This window comes from Leiobunum rupestre, chromosome 3, assembly GCF_980474605.1.
Source record: "Leiobunum rupestre chromosome 3, qqLeiRupe1.1.hap1, whole genome shotgun sequence".
NCBI classification, from domain to species: Eukaryota; Metazoa; Arthropoda; class Arachnida; order Opiliones; family Sclerosomatidae; genus Leiobunum; species Leiobunum rupestre.
Genome location: NC_143386.1, coordinates 45737083 through 45759300, shown reverse-complemented (window position 1 = coordinate 45759300; position 22218 = coordinate 45737083). Strand labels below are relative to the sequence as shown.

General features: G+C 39.4%; 2 protein-coding genes across 3 annotated transcripts; one reads left to right on the top strand and one right to left on the bottom strand.

The window, feature by feature from the left end:
* Positions 1–1608: 1608 nt before the first annotated feature.
* LOC149951936 (uncharacterized) lies at positions 1609–6734 on the top strand. Its single transcript, XM_090168387.1, has 6 exons — positions 1609–1992; positions 2059–2218; positions 2351–2485; positions 3076–3135; positions 3199–3501; positions 6456–6734. The coding sequence occupies exons 1-6, from the start codon at positions 1885–1887 to the stop codon at positions 6683–6685; spliced, it is 996 nt and encodes a 331-aa protein (XP_090024513.1). The 5' UTR covers positions 1609–1884; the 3' UTR covers positions 6686–6734.
* LOC149951935 (putative ammonium transporter 1) lies at positions 6670–18152 on the bottom strand. 2 transcript variants are annotated; one of them, XM_090168385.1, is made up of 11 exons: positions 17741–18152; positions 16986–17075; positions 15471–15585; positions 14326–14438; positions 12887–12969; positions 12559–12696; positions 11937–12173; positions 11640–11873; positions 11456–11582; positions 7902–8003; positions 6670–7831 (listed from the first exon to the last, which is right to left on the bottom strand). In XM_090168385.1, the coding sequence occupies exons 1-11, from the start codon at positions 17871–17873 to the stop codon at positions 7665–7667; spliced, it is 1539 nt and encodes a 512-aa protein (XP_090024511.1). In that variant the 5' UTR covers positions 17874–18152; the 3' UTR covers positions 6670–7664. The 2 variants fall into 2 exon arrangements, with proteins under 2 accessions (XP_090024511.1, XP_090024512.1); XM_090168386.1 differs by lacking the exon at positions 17741–18152 and adding an exon at positions 17139–17157 and having other exon boundaries at positions 6671–7831.
* Positions 18153–22218: the final 4066 nt, after the last annotated feature.

Below are 22218 nucleotides of genomic sequence, written 5' to 3'. Positions count from 1 at the left end.
GCTATTCGTGACCGATAATATCGACTGATATAAACAAAGTTATCTATCATAACTGTAGTCAGGAATCCATAACTGTACTGGGAATGCTTATCCTGGCGTACCGCGTATTGTAAGATTACTCTGACGGCTTTGGCCCCGCCTACGAGATAAAAAATCCCCTCTGCGCGCGCTCCCCTCTCGCGTTGTTGTTTGTTAAGTTAACATAGTGACGTCAAAAAAACCGTCAGCCACATCGAGACGAAAATCTGCCGCGATAAGCATTCCAAATAGAGGTAGGGATTCCTGCTGTAGTGTATATGATAAAATCATTATAAAAGTGCACTGTGATACCATTTTATTCTAATTTTTCATTCAAAGAAGTTTGGAAGAAGGGGTAATTTGTTAGTTTTATTGTACTTTTAAAGATAAGAACACGTTTTATTTAAGAAACCGCGTGCAATTTATAATTTTATATAAATATATATATATATATATATATATATATATATATATATATATATATATATATATATAATTTTATGTGTGGTTTTATAAAATAAAAAGTGGTCTTGCCCACCAATTTATTAAAATACTGCTCTTACACACACCACTTTATTTAGTATATTCTTCGCACGAGCGATTTGCGCACGCGCTATAAAAACCTTTATTCCACTGGCGACTGCTACCTTAAAGCAAGAGTCGAGCAAGTCTGAAAGCCCCTATTTGAGAAAAACCAGTTTTAAGGGGGAAGAATACAGTAAAAGCCTCTTTTTCGTTCAAGCTGAACGTTTCTGTTTTAGCAATTACATCATTGAATTATATTTTTCTTATTAGGCTGAACCTTCCTCTAGTGCTTAAAATAATTTTGATAATTATAATATTAATAGTTAACGAGATATAAGGTCCTAACTAAAGGTTAGTTTGGGCGCTTGCCCAACTTGTTTAGCTCCGGGGGTCCGAATTAAAACGTAAGAACTTAATTACTTTTAAATTTAAAATTGTCAAAATTATTTTAAGCACTAAACAAGAGGCTGTTAAAATACAAAATTAAAAGAGTTCAGCTTGAAATAGCGCGAAAGTAGACAATGGCCACAGTAGTCTTCCCCCTTAAGTTCGAAATCTAGCATAATAACAATGATAATCTAATAATGAAAATTGATAAAAATGGAGTGAAAATATATATTGAAAATTTTGTACTGAGTCACCTTAAATTAAAAACACTCAAGGATTCTTATTTTGAATTTCTTTCAATAGTCACGTATCTCGACTTACTTGACTTTTGCTCTCAGGTAGCGTAATTGACACCTAACGGAGAATAAATGCATTTTACGCGGCAAACTAGTAGAATTCAAACTCAGTCTGGCCCAGTCTGAAATCCATCAAAAATGTGTGGTCATTCTATAAATGGTTCAATTTTTTTTAATAATGTGAAACACTATTATAAAATTTCGTTTATAGGCCATTTGGTCATTAAATAATTTCCAAGAGAGTCTCCGGGTGAATCAAGATAATTATTTAAAGAGACATACAACGATTCCAACAATCATTAGCTATCCGAGGAAAACGGAAAGCCGCACCTGTCAACCATTTAAATAACACGCAACACCTACGACAAGCAGCCCGTAGAAACAGTACATCAGCATCTGTTTGGAAAATGGATAAAGTAGGACTCGTACGAATACGTTTACGGCAACTTGAATTAGGCTTAAAAACGCGTCAAACATTGCCATTCAAGATCATGAGGTTTCAACCCGAGGTCGTTTTCGAATTTGGAATTTTAGGTCGGACGGCGACGCGAGAGTTTATTGTTTACTAGAAATTCGTTATTGCAATCTACGAAAGGAACCAATGCGAACGAGACTAAGTTGTAGAATATGGCGGTAGTAATTGTGGTTGTACATTGAAATGGATAATATATTACACAGCGGGATAGGGGACGAATCGCGGGTTCTACCCGAAGACGATGTAGTAGTCATGAACCACAGTTCCGACAATTTGATCCTACCCAAAAGGGTAAGTTCAACAATCCTACGACGATGGATTTAAACGATCTTAAAGATTCGACTGTTACGTATTTAGACGTGGAGAAAATTCGGATTTAAACGTAAAATTGAAAGTACTAAAACCGTCGACTACGGGAGTAGAGGGCCTCCATTTCCAGCCGATTGCAACGATAGCTTCAAGAGCGGTAACCTACGATCAGATCACCACATTGTCACTCCGGAACCGTCTGTTTTCTGTGAGTTACTACCGCTTGACTCCCAATATTAAATAGATCCGTCGCGATTCCCTAAACGTATCCGTACGCGTTATAAAATTGCAAAGAGCGCTAACGCGAGACGAGATAAGTAAGTGTACATTGTTTTATCAGCGGAAGAATCTCTTCGAAGGGCGAATTTACACGACGATAGCTACGACGAAGACGATGAAAATAATGAGTTGTGCTACAAATCGTCCAAGCTGTACAAAATATTACGCGTCGTTTTCGATTTTCTCGTTCAAAAAGGTATCGTACTTTCTTTTGTTGAGTTTTTACTTAAAGGGAATATCACCTCAAGTAGTTTGTGTGGCCACACAGTGTTTCATAGTTTTCAGTTACTTCCTAAGGTTTTGTTTAGTGGTTTGTTGTTGTTCCTAAAATTTAAAATTGTTGTAGTTTGAGATTGTAAATGTCCAATTAAGCGTAAAACTACTTGTCCGATTAAATGGGTCTCTTAAATTAATTAATTAATTAATAATTAATTAACTCAATCATTCGCATGGTCATGGTTTTTACCATAAGTGTAATAATATTGTTACATAAGTGTGACACTTCCTATACTTCACATGCAAAAGTTTTACTGAGAGCTATTCACAAGACAGGCCGAGACAGACTGCATTACGGGCTTCGGTGCCGTTTTGCTTCCGCTTGCTCGCGCGTCACACGTAGCCTTTGACAGCGCCTCGCTAGGGGGAGATTTTCTTCTTGTGATGACGTCACTTCGTTACTAGCTCTCTGTAAAATATTCCCCAAAGTGATAAACTTTTGGAACAATAATATAGACTTATGCTTTTACATACTAAATCAAGGTTATAATCCCAAAAATCACGTTTCAGTTTTATGGCTGATAGTGGTAGGGACTACCATTACTTTGCCTTTCATAATGCTCATACTAGGTAAGCGAGAGTTTCAATATTAAAGCTTAAGGTGCAAATTTGCTAATATGAAAAATAAAACAGGTTTGACTTACTGGAACTACTGTCCTCGCGAATGGCGTGTTCCTCTGTTTCTGGTGGTGGGTGGCGTAACGGCGGTTCTCAGCAACCTCATAAGCACCGGGCAGTACCTTTTCAAGAAACGCAAGGAGCTCCAGAATCAAGTGGACATGAATCGTAGCACCACCAGCAGCATCGTGGAAAGCGAAGACGACTTGAGGACCAGTACCAGTTTAACCGATCACTGCAGGAACAAACTCCCGTGCAAATCGATTGGAGTGCTCACTTCCCTACTACACTGCTTCGCGCTAATGTGGTTCTTCGCCGGTTGGTACTTTTCCTACTAACTTTTTGGTACTTTCATACAGTTCCGTCACTAAGGGCGGTGTCACTCGCAATTTATCAGTGAGCTAACGCAGGCTGTCATCCCGGGGATCGTACTTACCAGACCACAAAGGAACATTAATGGTTCCTAATGTTTAATAATAAATAATAATCAGCTAGGCTAATACCCAAGGCACCACCTTAGGCCTAAGTCATCAAGCGACTTTTGAAGCCATTAATTCAGGTGGCCGGGTTACAATGTAGATGTAATTTGTAGATATTAACTTTCGGGCTATTCTGGCTATGGAAAATATATATTTGAATAATATAGTTATCGCACAAGTAACTTAATGTAAATTAGTATGGCAATTAACGATTTCGATTTTAGGTCTCAAATACGAAAATAACTACCTGCTGTAACGAATGTAGTGGTTATATATCAAATTTATTATCCTATTTAATATTAGGTCTTTCTATAAAATAAGCTACGCTTGGTGAACTTTTTTTACGTAGCTCATTCATCACGAAATACGTACAAGTTTAGTTTATGCTTAAAAATAGGGTGCATCGTCGAATTTAATCTGATGTCGAGGGCTTTTCGTAGTAAAACGTCATCGATACGTCACCAACAACATCGAAACCAAAAGACCAATGTTAATTTATAGATTTTTAATTTTTAAAGCGTTTCGATTTTCAATAGGCCTTGGGTAAATCTTCAAATAGGCTAGCAGTTCCACAGACTAGTAATAACTCGGTGAAAATTGCCAGTCCTTAGCCATGTAATGATATATATCGTCAATGGCGAAACAGATTGTCTTTGAAAAAATTGGCGTCGGATGAAAAGGAAGTGTCATACTTATGCAAATAATGTTACTTACGGATCTAGATGCAATACTAACACTTTTAGTGTTCCTCTTAGGCAGTATTAAAATTAACATTTTATTCAAAAATTGTGTCTATATATGAAAATTATATACGCATGAGCAAATAGGAATAGGAGAAGAAACTTATCCTTTTCCAAGACACACAATTTTATTATGATGAAAGTGTTATTCCCCTTTGAGGTGGGGTTCGCATCTCCCTATAGTGAAGCTACTGTTTTCATACCCAAACATGTTGAATTGGGAAGAGTTTTACAAACGTTAAAGGGAATATAACCTGCCAAGCAATCTTTACGGAAGACCCCTTCAATGTTTAAAATTTTCCTGTACAGTGGCGCCAAACATTTTTAAAGCCAAAGGCAAGAGCGGCCGGACTCTGTAGACAATCCAACTCGTATAGACAATTCCAAATCTAAATGATTTGGATCGACTTCATTTGGATTGGGCGCAAAAAACCGTATTCTCTAATCCAAATCGTCATATGGATCGCTCGAATGCCCTTTTGAAATCTATACACTCTTTTTAGAAACGGTTACTGGGCGCCGTCATTATCGTACAGACAACCAACGAGCAAGCCCTCTACCGCAGAAATTTAATCCCCCCAAAACCGGTTTTTTCATCACCCTCCCCGTAGACTGTAAGGTAATGGTGGTCGATTGGGAAGGCGCGTTTAAGAGTCTATATGAACGTCCTTTCCTCTCACACTACGCCTTGTTTTTTTTGTAACGTTCTTTTTTATTGGTTATTTCATTTGGCGGGTTTTCAAATGGGTTTTCCCAATCGAAATTCGGTTTTGCTGCTTTTGCACACTGTCAAATAATTTATTTCCAAGAATTTCGTATTATTTCTAGGCATGTGCGAGCCTTGAATTTTGGGTATCGAGCTGAGCTTCGAGTATGAAAAATTTCACTTTTCGAGTATCGAGTCGAGCTTCAAAATTTTATCGAGCTTTCAGGCTTGGCTTAAAAAGTGGTGTCGAGTACTCGAATAATTAGGGTTAGCTCTATCACTAGGTTCTACTATTTCTTCATTAAAATAATATTTACCGCCAGAGCTTTTACGTTTATTTGAAGCCATATTTGTAAAGTCTAAATTAATAACTGACCATACAATTATAACAAGAAAATAGTGGACTGATGAACCGCCAAACAACTGACAATAAACAGCTAAGGCACCCTACGTTATATAACTTATAGTTTTGGTTTCGTTTTCTACATTTAAAATCCGTGACCAATCAGAAACCAGCAGGACTTTTACCTCACCCAATAAGAGATCTTAAGGCGGGACCAAAGGGAATTTTTTTAGTAGCTTTTCCCGCCATTTTTAAAAGCTCGCGAGCAGTGCCTAATAGTTTCGAGTACTTGAAAGTTAAGCCTAGGCCTCGATTATAGGCTCGAACCCTTTTCGAGCCTTTCACCTAAGGCATATCGATCGAGTACTCGCACATGCTATTTATTTCTCAAAAATACTCATCATAGAAGAAAATTTTATTCTTAGGCTTTTGCTCTTAACAGTTAGTGTTTTTTCAAATCAGGGGGTAAACTACCTAAATGAGATTTCACCCCCATTTGGCCTGCTACTTAAATGGCCAAATAATTTGGCTTACTTCGAGCCATATGATTTGGGATTTAGACTTACAGAATAAGCATTTTTGTCATTTGGGGTGCCAACTGTCCAAATTCCAAACAATTTGGACAGACTCGATCCAAATGAAAATTACAGAATAGCCTCCCAGAACTGCAAACGTTGGTGTTCCACACCAAATATCTGAGGTTATATTCCCTTTAACTAAAGAGGACGCTGGTACCCGAACCCTGCGAAATAACCGAGGGGTAAGACAGTCTCAGATAATCTGTACACAGAGTGCGTGCATTTAGCACTGTTAAAGGTACATATTTTCAAGAGTTCGCGAGTTCCATTTAGTACTGTTAAAGGTACGGCAGTGTACACCGAGTTCGCAGAGTGTCTTACCCCTCGGAAATAACTTCTCCCTGAGCAGAAATGTGGCGCGTGTGGAACACTTCTCCAGGAAATGGTCTATTTTAAAGCTATTTAACTCCTCCGTTTCTTCCTCAGGCTGCGTGTGGGTTTACGGGGCGTACGAAAGTAAGTCGGATGCGCAAATGTCTCCGCGAAGGTTCAACGGAACTGAAAGCGAGCACTATTGCCATCCTGGACTCTACTCTTTTTCCTTCTGGATTTTGAATTTGTGTTTCATGGTCGTCTTCTTTTCGTTGATTTTGGGAATCGTACACTACGTAGTCTCTTCGTTTAAAGAAATTCAAGTTAAGAAATCAATGGCTTGATAATAACCACAAATTTATGTAAATATTTTGTAAAAATTTAATGACTTAAAAACCTTATTTTTAAACAATTTGAATTACATTTTCCTTAAAAAAATGGAGAAGTGGTGATTGTGATCTAAATAATATTACCTTATCGTTGGAAGCATAAGCCTATCATACGGTCCCCATAAGTAAAGGTCTACCATAGGGGACCATGGTAAGTTGGTAACGGCGTTGTCCTGGAGAGAAGAAAATTAATGGGCAGTCGCGACATCTTCTTTTTCAAAATTGACCGAATTTGAAATTACGTTTTTGCGCGCGACACTACCACTACATGTCTTAGGCAGGCAGCCTTATTTACATGCTTTTCTGCCCATAACATGAAGCGTTATTTTCACGTGCATAATCAATTTTAAAAACCGTCAATTTCTACATCTAAAATATTATCTTACTTGGTAGAGCAGCCACGCTCGGGTTGACAAAACGCGTCTAAGTCTCAAATTTAAAAAATAAATACCTTCAGGAACACATCAACTCTTATTTCTAATAGCCAGTTTTAGGTTCTGATTAATCATTTTGCAAAAGTGTTCATTTTAAGGTTTAAAGCGATGAAATTTCGAATAAGCCTTGGCTACGGTGCTAAGGGCTCGTAGCGGAGATTTCTCCCGCGTGGTTCTAAGTTTAAAAACGTTCGCGCATGGCTTCTGCGCATTCATAATGATTTCGCGATAATTTATTTCAGAAATGTACAGTTGAGGACGTAGCCACTAATAAGAGGTGCAGATTTTGAATACCTCTTAATAACGGGTATGTGATCGTTCAAAATTTGGCCTAGACCTTTGCTTATGGGGACCTTATGATAGGCTTATGGTGAAAGGGCTTTATCCGAACCAACGCTTACGAGATAAGCCTTGGCCAATGTATTAGCGTCTATTCAAAGAGTACAAAACTGAACGAGGATAAAATGAAGTAAAATGTCGTGATCTACCGTCCGATTTGGTCATAAGTAAGACACTTCTTCGAATATTGGATTGTTACTTGCGCGGGTCACTTCGTGGCTGAGATAATTTCCCAAGACAGGCGTCATAGGCCTGTTGGTGCCGTTACAATTGACCTTCCCGTTTGATTCGGGAAAGCCAGTGGACATGATGGGATGCACTCCGATAACTACGCGGTTGAAAATTGAAGTTTAATTCGGCTTGTCTTTGGAAAGTCGATGAAAAAGTTTTATTCGTACGTGATTTGGCCATTCCACCTTGAAGCGTGTAAACAGAGTACTGTTCCTCTTCCCAGCCTTGTATCGGATAGGCTGCCTCTCCGTGTTTTTCGATATCCAGCCCTGGGAAATCAGGTTATATTTATCAGCTTCATCGGGAATAGCCGCTTCAATAACACATATTCACGGAAATCGCCCGGAAGTAATATTTCCGTGAGCCAGGACCCAATACCGTTTTAAGGCACAGGCGAGCGAGGCAACTGCCTTGGGGCCCACACCAAAAGAGAGCCCGCACCACAGATGGTTTTCAAAACTACTAGATCCAGGATTGAGTGTGCATTTTACCATTTCTACGAGTAAAGTCTGCATAAAAACAACGTTAAAAACAAGGCATTCTTACAATGTTTGGTTTTTTTGTCACTTGTACTATACAATTGGATAGTTGAGTGGTTGCAACTCCGGTAGGGAGGGCCCACGGTGGCCCACACCACAAGTCTGCCTTGGGGCACAAATTTGGTTAAAACGACCCTGCCAGGACCTGAAAGTTACTGTTTATTATAGTGCATGTTGAAATAATGGGACCTTTTCACCTGTATACAGAACGTCGTGTTTTTGCTCAAAAAAAAAAGCTACCAAGTTAAAAGGAAACACTTATTGCATACCTTACAGGTGAAAGTTTCCATTATTTCAACAAGCACTATATGAACAGTAGCTTGCAGGTACTAACTCTCGCAAATATTACTCCCGTGGCATGAAGGGCTTGCCACCCCCCTCCTACGCTTTGTAACCCGGCCACCTGTTTAAAGGCATTAAAAGTCGCTCGATGACTTGGGCCTAAGGCGGTGCCTGGGGTATTAGCCTAGCTGATTATTATTATTATGATAATAGGTCGCTGATCGCTTAGGCTCCGCCTACTAGATAAAATAACCCCTTCTGTTAAGTTCCCCTCATTTACAAGGAGACAACATCCCGAGGTGTTTCTCCCAGATTTTTTTCAAACTCAGGGCTTAAGCAGACCTTCATGTACCTTGAAAGCTCCTGAAGGAAAAAGTTGGTTTTGCCATGACCACCAAAAAAGCTTTTCACAACTCAAGTTCAAACTTTCTCTACGTAAAATAGCATTGGAAAATCACAGAATATAAAAAGAACTATTGGGTAAAATCGATAAAATTGGGAAATTTATTTTACCCATTTTTATCGATACAATCCGTCATTTTCCCTGGCTATTTTACGTAGTGCAAATTTAAACTTGAGTTGTGAAAAACATTTTTGGTTGCCATGGCAAAACGAATGGCCCTTGAAACCTTTCCCTTTAGGAGCTTTCAAGGTACATGAAGGTCTACTCAACCCCCATGTTAGAAAAAAATCAGGGAGAAACACCTCGGGATGTCTCCTTGATAGTTGTCTTAATACTAGGAAAATCTCCGATTTGACCACTATTGTTTCAGTTTTCACTTTATTCCAAAATTTCTATAAGCGTCAAATGTATTTGGTGAGGATTTTTGGATATTTCAAAACTTTCGCCTTCGCTGACATTTTAGGCCTAGCCAACTCACAGACTACAGATTTTGAAGCGGACGCCTTTTTGCTACTCGAGTTTTAAGCCAATGAAACGCGACAAAAATTTACGAATGTATGGACGTTAGGGGGAAGAGCTTAAGCATTCCAAGTTCGTGTATAAATTCTTGGCTTCATTTATTACCAGGAATCCATAACGCTACTTGGAATGAGTATCTCCCCATATCCCCTGTGGTATTTTGTGGCGGAACATTGTGGGAGGGGCTAAAAACGCTTATACCGCCTTAAATGACGTCAAATTCAGTGACAAACAAAGGCTTATAAGCTCCGCCTACTATGTTCCGCCACAACGCACGGCGGGGAATCGAAGCCGTTATTCATTCCAAGTACCGTTATGGATTCCTGCTATTACTTATAATCTTTGGTCAAAAACGAACAAATACCGGTACCCTAAAACCCCATTTTCATGCTCGCTGGTAGCGGATAAAAATCGTCAAAATTCGCTTCCACCACTCGTAAGCGTGAAAATAAAGCTAAAATATAAGTTTGAAACAGATCGAGGCGGAAAGTGAAAAAGTGTATAGCGGAAGCGGAGTTTGACGATTTTACCCGCTACCAGCGAGCATGAAAATGAGGCTTTAGAACTTATTATCTATGGTCACGGACGAACAAATACCGGTACCTTAAGTGTATAAAATTGTTCCATAAGTATGGCTCTTTTGGAAATATTTAACCGAGAGCTAGTCCCGGATGAACGCTAGAAGTAGTCTGCATCGTGACTCTCGATTGACTTTCATTAAAAAAATTGCAACTGATAGTAAAAGGAAAGTCATACTTTTGAAACTATATAATAGACTTATGCTTTTACCATGGGAAAATTCCTCCATACTTTTAATAATCAAAGCAATCGGAGTCCATCAAATACACCCTACAAGCTTTCAATTGACACCAGCTAAAGCCAAGGCCGTTTCTAGGATTTCATTTTCGGTGAGGTTTTAACTGTGCACCCTCCTTTTTAACCTAAAACCATTTTTTCGTTTAACCCCCCTTCCCTTAAGTAAAACGGTGCGTAGTTACGTAGATCAAATAAAATCATTCATTCATTCATTCGAGGGAGGCGGTTCGAAAGCCCAAAACTCCCCTTAAATACGCCCTTTGGTAAATTGCAATTAGCCTTTTCAATCAACATAGACGCTTCTAGAGGTCAAGTAATGAAGCGTTTTGATCAGCGAAAATGAATTCTTGAGTCACGTGACGGTAGGAAAGGAGCTATATGAAATTCGGCCCGAATAACGTTTCAAACGTTTCTGTGAACCTTTAGCTGCTGGAGTTTCATTTAAAACGGCAAGCGTATACTTAGCAAACGAAAACATACAATGGCTAAGTCTCTACATTAACTGAAAGCGTAATAGCCGCTTCAATAAATCATCCTCTCAGGAAATCGCCAAGAAGTAATATTTCTGACCTGCAAGTCACTGTTTATATAGTGCTTGTTAAAATAATGGAAATTCTCCACCTTTACGGCAGCAACAAGCGTTCCCTTTTAACCAGGTAGCTTTTTTGACATATTTCCACAAGCACTATATAAACAATACCTTGCGGGTCCTGGCTCTCGGAAATATTACTTCTTGGCGATTTCCTGGGATGATGGTTTATGTAAGCGCCTATTAAATATAATATTTCGTTTTTTACAGCAATTGGTTTTTCGACTACGTGTTCGCTTCCACGGCGTCCACGATCATTTCGGGAGCTTTGGCTGAACGTTGCGAGTTTTTTGCCTATTTGATCTACAGTTTTGTCATCACTGGTATTATTAACTTTTTATATATTACACCATTTGTGGGCGGCAGAGAAACAGCGCGTGTTCAGGTTGAAAATCCCAAAGGGTATTACCATTACATTACATTTACCGGCGCTTTAATTGTAGAAATTTTACGCTAGTTACGTTAAAAAACAAGTCGTAACGCGTGTTAGAGCAAGATTATTAGATTTAGTTTCTACTCCCTTTAAAAGCTGGGTTTCAGCCCCTATTGGACAAAGTTGAGTGCGGTTATTACCTTTGAGCTCCATTCGAGGAGACACTCGAAGGATTTTCAACATTTTCAGGATTCCGAAGAGAATGAAGCTGCAGCCAGCCGACCAGCCAATGATGGAAAAGGCCCCGCATAAATTCCACGCTAGCCACTGCGCGCGAGAATATAGATCAGATATTCATATTTAAATTAGTCGCGGTTGACGTACCAAGCCTGGATTCTCTTCCGTTCCGAAAGCCCAACTTTTGTCGTTAGCTAAGGCACCGCACGCGATCAGCCCCAGAAATCCTCCGCCGAAATGGACGGGCACAACGTCCAAGGGGTCATCCACCTTCAACTTGAGAGTGGTCATTCGGACCAAGAAGAAGGTGAGAGCGGCGGCCACCCCAACCACGGCAGACGCCCACATCGTCAAACGCTCACCGCCCGCGCAAATGGCGATCTGGATAGTGGAACTTTAACGTTAAGATACGCTTCGCGAGAAAAGAGGGATTTGGAAGCTTACCATGGCGCAAAGGGAACCGTTAAGGGACGTCATCAAACTCCACTGTCCACTTTCTCCGAAGATACCTAATTTGGAAATGCATAGAGCCGTGATGCCGCCGAAACTTCCGGTCAGAACGGTGTTGGCGATGATTATGGCGATGGGACGCCCGTCGCCCAAATGAGAAATGTGGTTTTGAGAACCCCCGTTGAAAGCAACGATGCCGAAAATTAGAATGAATCCACCCAATGCTACAAACTGGCAATAAAGAATAATTAAAGATTAAACATTGTGAAATTATTTCCACTGGCGTTTGGTTCTATTTCAAATAGGTGACTTTCTTGTTGGCGAATACGCAGTATCTGAACAGGATTATTTTATGGAGAGGTCAACGCAGTCAAGGTTTTTAGAGCAACTTATTTGTCAGTTTCAAACCGCGGAAAAAATATTACTACGCTGTTGGGCGACATCTATACTGCGTCCCCAAACTACATATAATAAATTATATAAAACAAATTATTTTAAGGTTTCACTAGATGGCGTAACGAGACACAGATATATTTCCCCCTATGTTCATTCTTTCCCTCCACGCGTATGACGAACGAGTTGTTTCGAGGTTTTTGTCATGAGAATGGAAACTTACTGGTAGTGAGTGTCCTTTGATGTTATGGGGTTTTTTGGTGACGGAATCGAATCGTCCAATACGGGGTCCCAACATGGCGGCCCCAACGAATCCGCAGACTCCGCCGCACATGTGCACGACGCCACTCCCCGAATAGTCCTGTTACCGAGGGAAATAGAGCTTATTTCACAATGGTGTACGGGAGACAATTAGCGGCAATCTCCAGCGCATACCGTACCCACGTACTACCGTGCCAAGTTCAATTTCGAAGGTGGCAGTGTACGAGGGAGGCCTTACGGGAGTTTTTACTGATCCAGTTCCAACCGGAACTACTTCAGCTGACACTTACGATAAAGTGATGCACTCCGTCTCCCTTGGCGAGCCAACCATCTGCTTGCCAGCACCAATGCGCCTCTACTGGGTAGACCAAACCTGCGAATAAGGATAATATTCGCCGCACTTAATTAACGGATCTTGGGGTTAAGAGAAGATGATACCGCGGCTGGGGTCAAAAACACCTTAGGCGTTATCACAAAATGCGTCCAATTCTGATACACCGTGTGCGTATTTATAACCTATTACAGAATGTACAATAGAGTAATATCGGCGTGACGTATGCCGACGTCACCCATGCTTTTTCCTATAGATAAAAAACTGCCCTCAAAATGGCGGCCATAGCCCAAAGCTACAGAGCGATACTACTCTATATATCTCATACGATATAAGTATTATTTCCATATCCTGCTAATATTATTCGTTGGAAATATGCGTCTTCAACATTCTTTTTAGAAGACACATAGATCGAGGGTGAAATTCGTCATATAGCTAGTTCCTAAAACTATTACAAAGGGGGGAAATTATTTATTAATTAGTACACATTCCTATTCAGTGTAATTTTAACATTTTACATTTTTAAGAAAAGTAATACGAGAGGTATATTTCAAGTTGTTTGGCGAGAAATTCGAGTCTATTAATGGGATTTGTGTAGAGCCTGCGAAAGTACTGGTTTCGTTTTTATGGCCTAGATGGACACTTATCCAGTAGCGGTGCCAGCAACAGGCCGGGGTAGGCCTGGGCCTACTTGAAATTTTGGTAGTCGTTTTAAGGGGCCTCCGAAATTTAATATATGGGCCTCCAAATTTTTTAATATCAGAAAATCCTGTAATCTGTTTGCGAAATATTTTATTTATTTATTAATTTTTCAATATTCAATGTGAGTGATTTTCTTAACGACCCTGCTATTTTTATTCCTTCCAAAGGTACGAGTCACTTTTCTTTGACGTACCCCAAAAATTGCACCACTTGCTTAAAAAAATTAACTAATCCACGTGGACGGAATTGAAAAAATTGAGTTGGATGGGCCTTTATAATTTTGGGGGGCCTCCAAATGGTTGACCTACCTCCCCAAAAATCCTGGCGCCACTACTGCACTTATCTCGTCAGATATATATTATCGACTACTGGCTATAATCAGAGATTAGTTCTTTCATTGATTAATTAATTAGTTAGTTAATTAATCCATGGTTCTTTCATTCGATGGAATTTTAAGCCTAACGGGGATTTTTGTCCTGTTGAAACCCAGCTTCTAAATGGAGTAGAAACTAAATCTAATAATCTTGCTTTAGCACGCGTTACGACTTGTTTTTTAACGTAACTAGCGTAAAATTTCTACAATTAAAACTCCGGTAAACGTAATGAAATGGTAATGCCCTTTAGGATTTTCAACCTGAACACGCGCTGTTTCTCTGCCGCCCACAAATGGTGTAATATGTACAAAGTTAATAATACCAGTGATGACAAAACTGTAGATCAAATAGGCAAAAAACTCGCAACGTTCAGCCAAAGCTCCCGAAATGATCGTGGACGCCGTGGAAGCGAACACGTAGTCGAAAAACCAATTGCTGTAAAAAACGAAATATTATATTTAATAGGCGCTTACATAAACCATCATCCCAGGAAATCGCCAAGAAGTAATATTTCCGAGAGCCAGGACCCGCAAGGTATTGTTTATATAGTGCTTGTGGAAATAATGGAAACCTGTAAACAGAACGTCGTGTTTTTGCCAAGCCTTAATATGTCAAAAAAGCTACTTGGTTAAAAGGGAACGCTTGTTGCTGCCGTAAAGGTGAAGAATTTCCATTATTTTAACAAGCACTGTATAAAAAGTGGCTTGCAGGTCCTTGCTCTCGGAAGTATTACTTCTTGGCGATTTCCTGGGAGGATCATTTATTGAAGCGTTTATTAAATACGAAAAAGTTATAAATATGGAAATATGATTAAAGTTTTAGTCATGAAGTATCTCGTCTCTTGTAAATCTTTTAATTTCATTAAATGATTTAAGCTAAAGTATACGCCTATATTTAAAGGTGGGTAAAAATGTCAACCCACCCAGCGAAATTTGAATTTATATGAAAATGAATTTCCTGTCTTGCGTCGATTCGTGTTTTCGGTTTAACGAAATAGCAGTTTCTTATTGGTCTTTCACATAAATTCAAATTTTGCTGTGTGGGTCGGCATTCTTAACCACCTTTTATTATAGGTGTATAACGTAAAAAAAACAAGTTCTGCGGTAGAACGCTCACCTGTCGTGCAAGAGGGCTCGGGTTCGAATCCCGGCCGATTAAAAAATTATACTACACCCAATGACAAAAAAAAGGCGCTTTCGGAAAAACCTTTTCCCTGATTCTAAGAAACTGGGTACGCAGTGATTACCCTTTGCCCCGAAAATGCGAACGCGTTCGCAGGCCAGACAGACAGACAGACCCACCCACCCACAGACAGACAGACAGACAGACACGGTGGTTGTATAACCCCTCCTAGGGTACAAAGTCCCCTCGGAGAGGTAATGATATCGCAACTCGGAGTAAATATTTAACGAAGGCATCAATTTCGCGTGACGTCATAATAAATTGCGAAACGCGTAATATACTTACGCGTAGCTGTAGTCGTCCAAACCGATGGTGGCGAAGTTAGTGTAACCGATGAAAGCGTTTCCATTCCCCCTTGTAAAGGCGTATCCCAGAACCCAGAAGGCGACGCCAGATATAACTAGAAGCAAAATTAAAGGAGCATTTTTACGCTGATAAGATTCGTGAATAAGCAGAGCTGGGTTAGGTGATCACGATACGTAATAATTAACACTCGAATATTATGTAATCTGATTTACCCTGTAAGTGGTCGAAACGCAACCTTTATAACGGTTTTCGTTTGATCGTGGGAGGTTAAAGGGATTATAACCCCTCTTGTTTGGTAGGGTGCGCTTAGACTGTACCGAGTAGCTTCCACAAGCCTAGTGCTCGGAATTGTTTATTCATTATCCACAAATTTTTCGATTTATTTAAAAAACGTTGGTAAAAAGAATATCATTTTAACTTATTTAATTATGTTTTTTACGCAACCAAGCATTTATTTGAATAAAAGTGGTATTTATTTAAATAATTGTTTGTTTTATTTAAATAATAGGCTTATTCACTTTCGATTATTTAAACATTTTACAATTTTTATTGAACTATTGGTTATTTAAATAAATATTATTTAAATATCTCCGAGCTTATTTTATTCATGGATAAAAATTAATCGAAATCCGAGCACTACACAAGCCTACCTAGCGAGGGGTGGGAAGGAGCTAGTTTAGTTAGTATGTATACACTTTTTGGGAATTTGGGGGTAAAGCCCGATCAAACTAACTTCTTGCCGCCCCTCGCTAGGAACTCTTGTGGAAGCTACTGGGTATAGTCTAAGTGCACCCTATCAAACAAGCGGGGTTATACTCCCTTTAAACACCTGACGTAATTAACGGGGACGTACGGGATTTTTAGCGCTATCAAAGCATTCAAAAGCTAGCGCTTAAACTCTCGAAGTAATCAGTTAAAAAGGTTTCTGAACTATTATTATATTACGTTACTTCAAGAATTAATTCAGCATTAACTCCTGGTACAACGTTCGCGTGCGACTTAGCTAAAATTCATCAGCTTTTTAATCACCGAATGTAAATGATAGGTGGTTTTGAGATTTTGGAGTAGGGTAAGACGGGTAACCCTATGACGTCATTTCACTCCGATTCTGTGGTTGAGAAATGAGAATAGTTCGAGTCGGGGTAAAAACGTTTTCCCAAAATGGCTGACTGTGGCCATTTAATCAGATGAATTTTTGATAAGCGAACGATTTTATCCTGCTTTTGAGGAGTAAAAGATGCAACCTCAATTTAATAATCTGACCTTGACGAAGAGTTCACGGTATAGAGTAAATTAGTAATTATCGAAACCAGTATTTCAGGGTGTGGAAAAATTATCTACACCAGAACAAGCGTTAAAGAGGTAAACTTAGCGTTACTTAAATTCAAAAGCAGACCATCTTCCACTACGCGAGGATGGGAGTTTTGAATTTCTGCTGTCCCATATACCGCAATGAATTCTTAGCTACTTATAGTAATAAGCATCAACACTCACACAAATCCAACAAATTTTTTATCAATATGTTGGTGGTGTTTTTGCTCCGGACAATACCGCATTCCATGAAAGCGAATCCAGCTTGCAAAACTATTCGCGTCAAAATTTTAAATTAATATTAAATATTTATTTAAATAATAGCGACTTTCTTACGTATTTAATATTAACAATAAAGAATAAATAAAAATACACTTTATTTCCGTAATAAAAGGGGGTTAATTTTAATTAATGTGTTTCACAGTCTATACAGAGGCATCATCGGGTCTGCGGATGATACCTCTGTATAGAATGTGAAACTAGTTGTCCAAAAAATGTTTTAATTATGTTATTTATTACGTAAATAAAGTGGATTTTTATTTATTCTTTATTGTTAATATTAAGTACGTTAAATACACGTGTAATATGTCAGGGTTGCTAAAATGATATCCAAAGTAAGGCCAAAACCACAAAACGCTGAACAATATTTGCTCCACTATAGTTCACTTTTAGTCATTGCGTTTGAGTTAATTTTATAAACAACAGACCTTGTTAAGGAAATGGGAATTCCCTTTCCAAAGTTTGCCAATTATAATTACGCGCGGGACTACACTGCATCATTTACGATTTTTCAGTCTGAATTTTCCAATTTTAAGTGATACAAAAATTGGACTATTTATCAGTGTAATAAAAAAAATAGTAAACATGTGAAATAATTTATTCCGGGTTTACCTAGAACTCGACCTGAAATGAAGAGAAATACGCAATGAGATACTCACAAAGCACAATATCTCCGGCTAGAAATAGGTAAAGGACATCCAAGTCTTTTCCCTGGGATGCGAAACGGTTGTCGATGTCGGCGAACGATTTGTTGATATTATTAAGAATGTTGGTCAAGTTTCCGACTTCCATCGCAGCGGGTATTCCGACTCCGATTGCTGGAGGGGAAACAGTGAAGAACACCGAATGCTGTACCTGCCGACACTCTTGCGCGTGCTCCTATTCCAGCCCGCGACAAAACCTTGATTGTTATTCGCGTCAGCTCCGCCTTAACATCATTTACCTTTTCCCCTCAAACTTTGATTGACATGGTGAGCTAGGTTACAACATAAGCCTATCAACCCTAAGTTTGAATCGAAAGCCAGTGTTGCTTCAAGCAAACGACTGGCGAAAGTACAGCGCTAAATCCACCCGGTGGCGGAAAAGCGAAACGTAACGCGTTCCGCAATGCATGATGCCAGCTGCTTTGGTAAGAGAGAGGTGCGTAGAGAGAGAAACGGGGAAGGAAGAAGCTTCAATTTATCTCTACCAGGTGCCTATACTATCGCCTAATTTCTTCTTTTTCGGCCGTCCAGTGGTGGTACAAAGGGCGCTATGCGTGTTTAAAACTTAGAGGTGATAGGCTTATGGTTACAAGTATAATCAAGTGACTCCCGCGATTCATTTACCGCTATTTTACACATCCCTGTACCACGATCATTTTAATACAGCGTTCTCTCAGTTAATACTTTTCGGATTTGGCTCAAAAGTGTGCTTTCAAATTAAAACGTTACATAGATTCTAGTTACTTCAGGTAGGAGTAGTTACTCCTGACAAATTAACTTAATTATATATTTAAAACACTAATTACACGTTTGTTAAGTTAAAGGGAATATAATTTCAGGTATGGAACACCAACGTTTGCAGCTTTGGCCGCTCTTGCCTTTGGCTTTAGAAATGTTTGGCGCCACTGTACAGGGAAATTTGAAAAATTGAAGGGCTCTTCCATAAAGATTGCTTTGTAGGTTATATTCCCTTTGGGAGCGTCCATAAATTACGTGAGGCATTTATGGGAGGGAGGGGTCGAGCTGAATCTCACTCAATCTCACGTGGAGGAGAGGGGGGGTTTCGGCAAATATCACGTAATTTTTTTCCCCACAAGAAGCAGTGTAAAATTGCGATAAAACTGGGTTATATTAAGTAAAACATGTTTCTCCACTAAAATATGGCTAAATCCTACACAATAAAATTTTTACGTAATATTAGGGGGAGGGAGGGAGGGAGGGGGTTGAGCCAAATCTTACGACATCCCACCAAGGGGGGAGGGGTTGAGCCAAATCTTACGCCAATTCACCAAGGGGGGAGGGGGGTCGAAAAATCGCCAAAATCGCCTCAAGTAATTATTGGACGCTCCCTTTAACATAGTGACGTCCAAAAAACCGTCAGCCACATCGAGACGAAAATCTGCCGCGATAAGCATTCCAAGTAGACATATGGATTCCTGCTGCAGCATGTAGTTTGAAAATCTTAGTATTCTATGATTATTTATTATTATTATTTTCGATATTGATGTTTGGCAAAAGATAGATAATAAATTTATCCCCAACGGCAACTAAAGTGACGTGGGGGAAAACTAAATCGCAGAATCTGCTCAAACTTCTATGGCGAAAAGGGGAAATGTGGCATGATCTAGTTCAAAGAAACTCCACTTGCGCGCAAGGGGCGGTCGTATTTAAAACCACAGTGGACGTTCAGTCTAATTTTAAAAATAGCCCCTACTTGCGACTAGTAGGATGGAAATTATGGAGAGGAAATTAAGGGGTATACTGAGTAGGTAGGCTTGGCAACGTTAAACCATTTACCTTAATACAATATAGACATCTAGCGGAAATAGTTTAAACTTAAGGAAAGTTATTGGCACGCCACGTGTTTTTATAGTTTTTACAATGAAACAAGGAAAAGCGTTCAACACAACTATACGGTTTTTTCCAAAAGTAAAAAATATACTTACTACTTCATATTTCGAACGTCTAGCAGACGAAATTATATGTACACGCATGTATGTTAACACTGCCTGCCGTAAGATGGCGCTACAGGCTTAGGTTAAAGTTTTGCTCGAGCTACGTTTACGTTACCGTAGGTACGACGGGGAGCTTGTAATGGGGGAATACAGCTAATATTCTAATCAGTTTACTTGATGCTGAAGAAAATAAACATTATGATATTTTTGTGGACGAAAATGTTTTTCAGAGAAAACCGAATGTTAAGTTAATTTATAATGAAATATTTCCTTTTAAATTTTAAATTAAAGGTTTTCTTCCTTTCATATATTGTCGTGAAATCGTGTAAAAATAATATTTATGGTCAAAGGCTTAGATTACAACGCTCATGGCATTCTCGTAAGCCGCCATCTTTAGAAGAATCTATTTACTTTGGAGGCTTTTTAGCGAGATCTCACGAAGAACTCTTCTCAAGAGAAGAATTCCTTCTCAGAATTTTGACGCGCCCCTGGCTTTACGCTTCAGGGGACCGAAACGTCCTTGTATTAATTAGATCAAACTAGGGAGCAGGGCCGTGTTTAGAGGTCTCGCGGCACCGGGCGAAATGCATGGGCGAAACTGACGACGTGAGTGTAGCGGCCCTCCGGTATATACATCCCTATGGTAAGTTTTTAGAGGCCCTGGGCGACCACCCGGCTCACCCCCCCCCTAAGCACGGCCCTAGTAGGGAGCGTTACATTGAAGATACAACAACCCTTGATTTTGTGATAATCTTCAAGGGAGTATAACCCTAGCAGGAAAAGTCAAGAACGTAGTAGAAAACCCCCAATCTTAAGACTATCACGTACCGGAGTGAGTATTGAACGAAGCTTGACCTAAGCTCAGGCCCGGACTGGCCCGGGCGGTTAACCGGTGATCGCCGGTCAGATCGGGGCCAACTCAAATTGGGGGCCAAAGTGGGAAAATTTGGCATTAATGGGAAATAAGGCCAACACGATTGCATAGCCGGTGGGGCCAACTACTAGCCAGTCCGGCCCTGCCTAAGCTGCTAGGGTTGGCCAACACGAGTTCGAAACCGCGAAATTACGTGGTAATGGAGAAAACACAAATGCTTTTATTTTTATAGTTTTGAAGAACGGCTTATGACCAAGCCTAATCTTAGCTCCAAATATTTAAATGGAATCATTTTCGTACACAACCTCTCAACTATATAAAACAAAACTTTATATTAAACCTCTTATGAGTAAAAAAAATATTTATGCCATAAAAATAGACCATTCTATAAAATACTACTCATGTGGTTATTTATCTTAGGCCTAAGTCATCAAGCGACTTTTAGAGCCATTAATTCAGGTGGCCGGGTTACAATGTGTAGGAGGGTGGTGGCTCCCTACACTAACTATTACCGTTACCCTCAACAAGTTTTTATGGAAGAGGAAACCGAAGAACTCGGAGGAAAACCAGCGGGATAACTTGCAAACTCAACGCAGAAGGAGTTTTTCCGAGTTTTCAACTAGTGCCACAAGCTGGGATCATACCCGGACGCGATATCCGTTGTCAATTTCTCTAAGATTGAAGCTTATTCGTAAATTAGTAATTAATTGAAACATAATAACAATAAATATGACACTTCCTATTGTTTTAATGGTAATTTCCTGACCAAACCTTTTTTCGACACTAACATTATCTCTTAACCATATTTAGACTCTAGGGGGCTCTGTCACCCTGGGCTGAGAACTACCCCTAGTATGCGCAATAGCTCTCAAAATCAGTTCGGAAATAAATTTTCCTAATTGACACAGTTGCTTTTCGAGAGTTGGCTAAAGTTTTAAGCCGTCGACTATAAGCCTTTTTGGACTTTCAGCCTGGCAACTGCTCTTTTTTATTTAAATTTCGAGCAAGAATCGAAGGTAAAACAGTGCTTGTATCGGCTTGCGTGTCAAATCTGAGGGGCACCTGCGAATTATTCAGTACAGTTGACGAAATATTTACGTAGCAACAAACGTAATAAAAAGGTTAAACCACTACTTAAATGAGTCCCTGGTTAAACCCATAGAATTCGGAGAAATAACTAGAACTATTTTATAATATTTCGGTGCGCGCCGAATAGAACCGTAACTTTAGCCTTTGCTATTCGTTGGCTGGTGTACGACAGTAACGCCATCTCCAGTTCTCCACCGCGTCTAACTAAAAACTATCTCTCCAATAATACCAAAATAAAATGGCGGTCTCAATCCAAGAACACGTTTATTTTAAATTTTGAAACGCGGTTTTTATTAAAAGTTCAGCAATTGTTCAAAACGGTGTAATTAAATATTGTAAGAGTAATTACTCAAACACTTGTTTTAATATAATTTGCCTATTATTCCACTTATTTGAAGTTTTCATATCTGCTTACTTATTGTAAATCACTTTATTTGTTATATTTTTCACTTACCTGATAATGTTTTTATAAAGTTGATTTAATTAGGGATGCACCGATATGGGTACATAAGTAT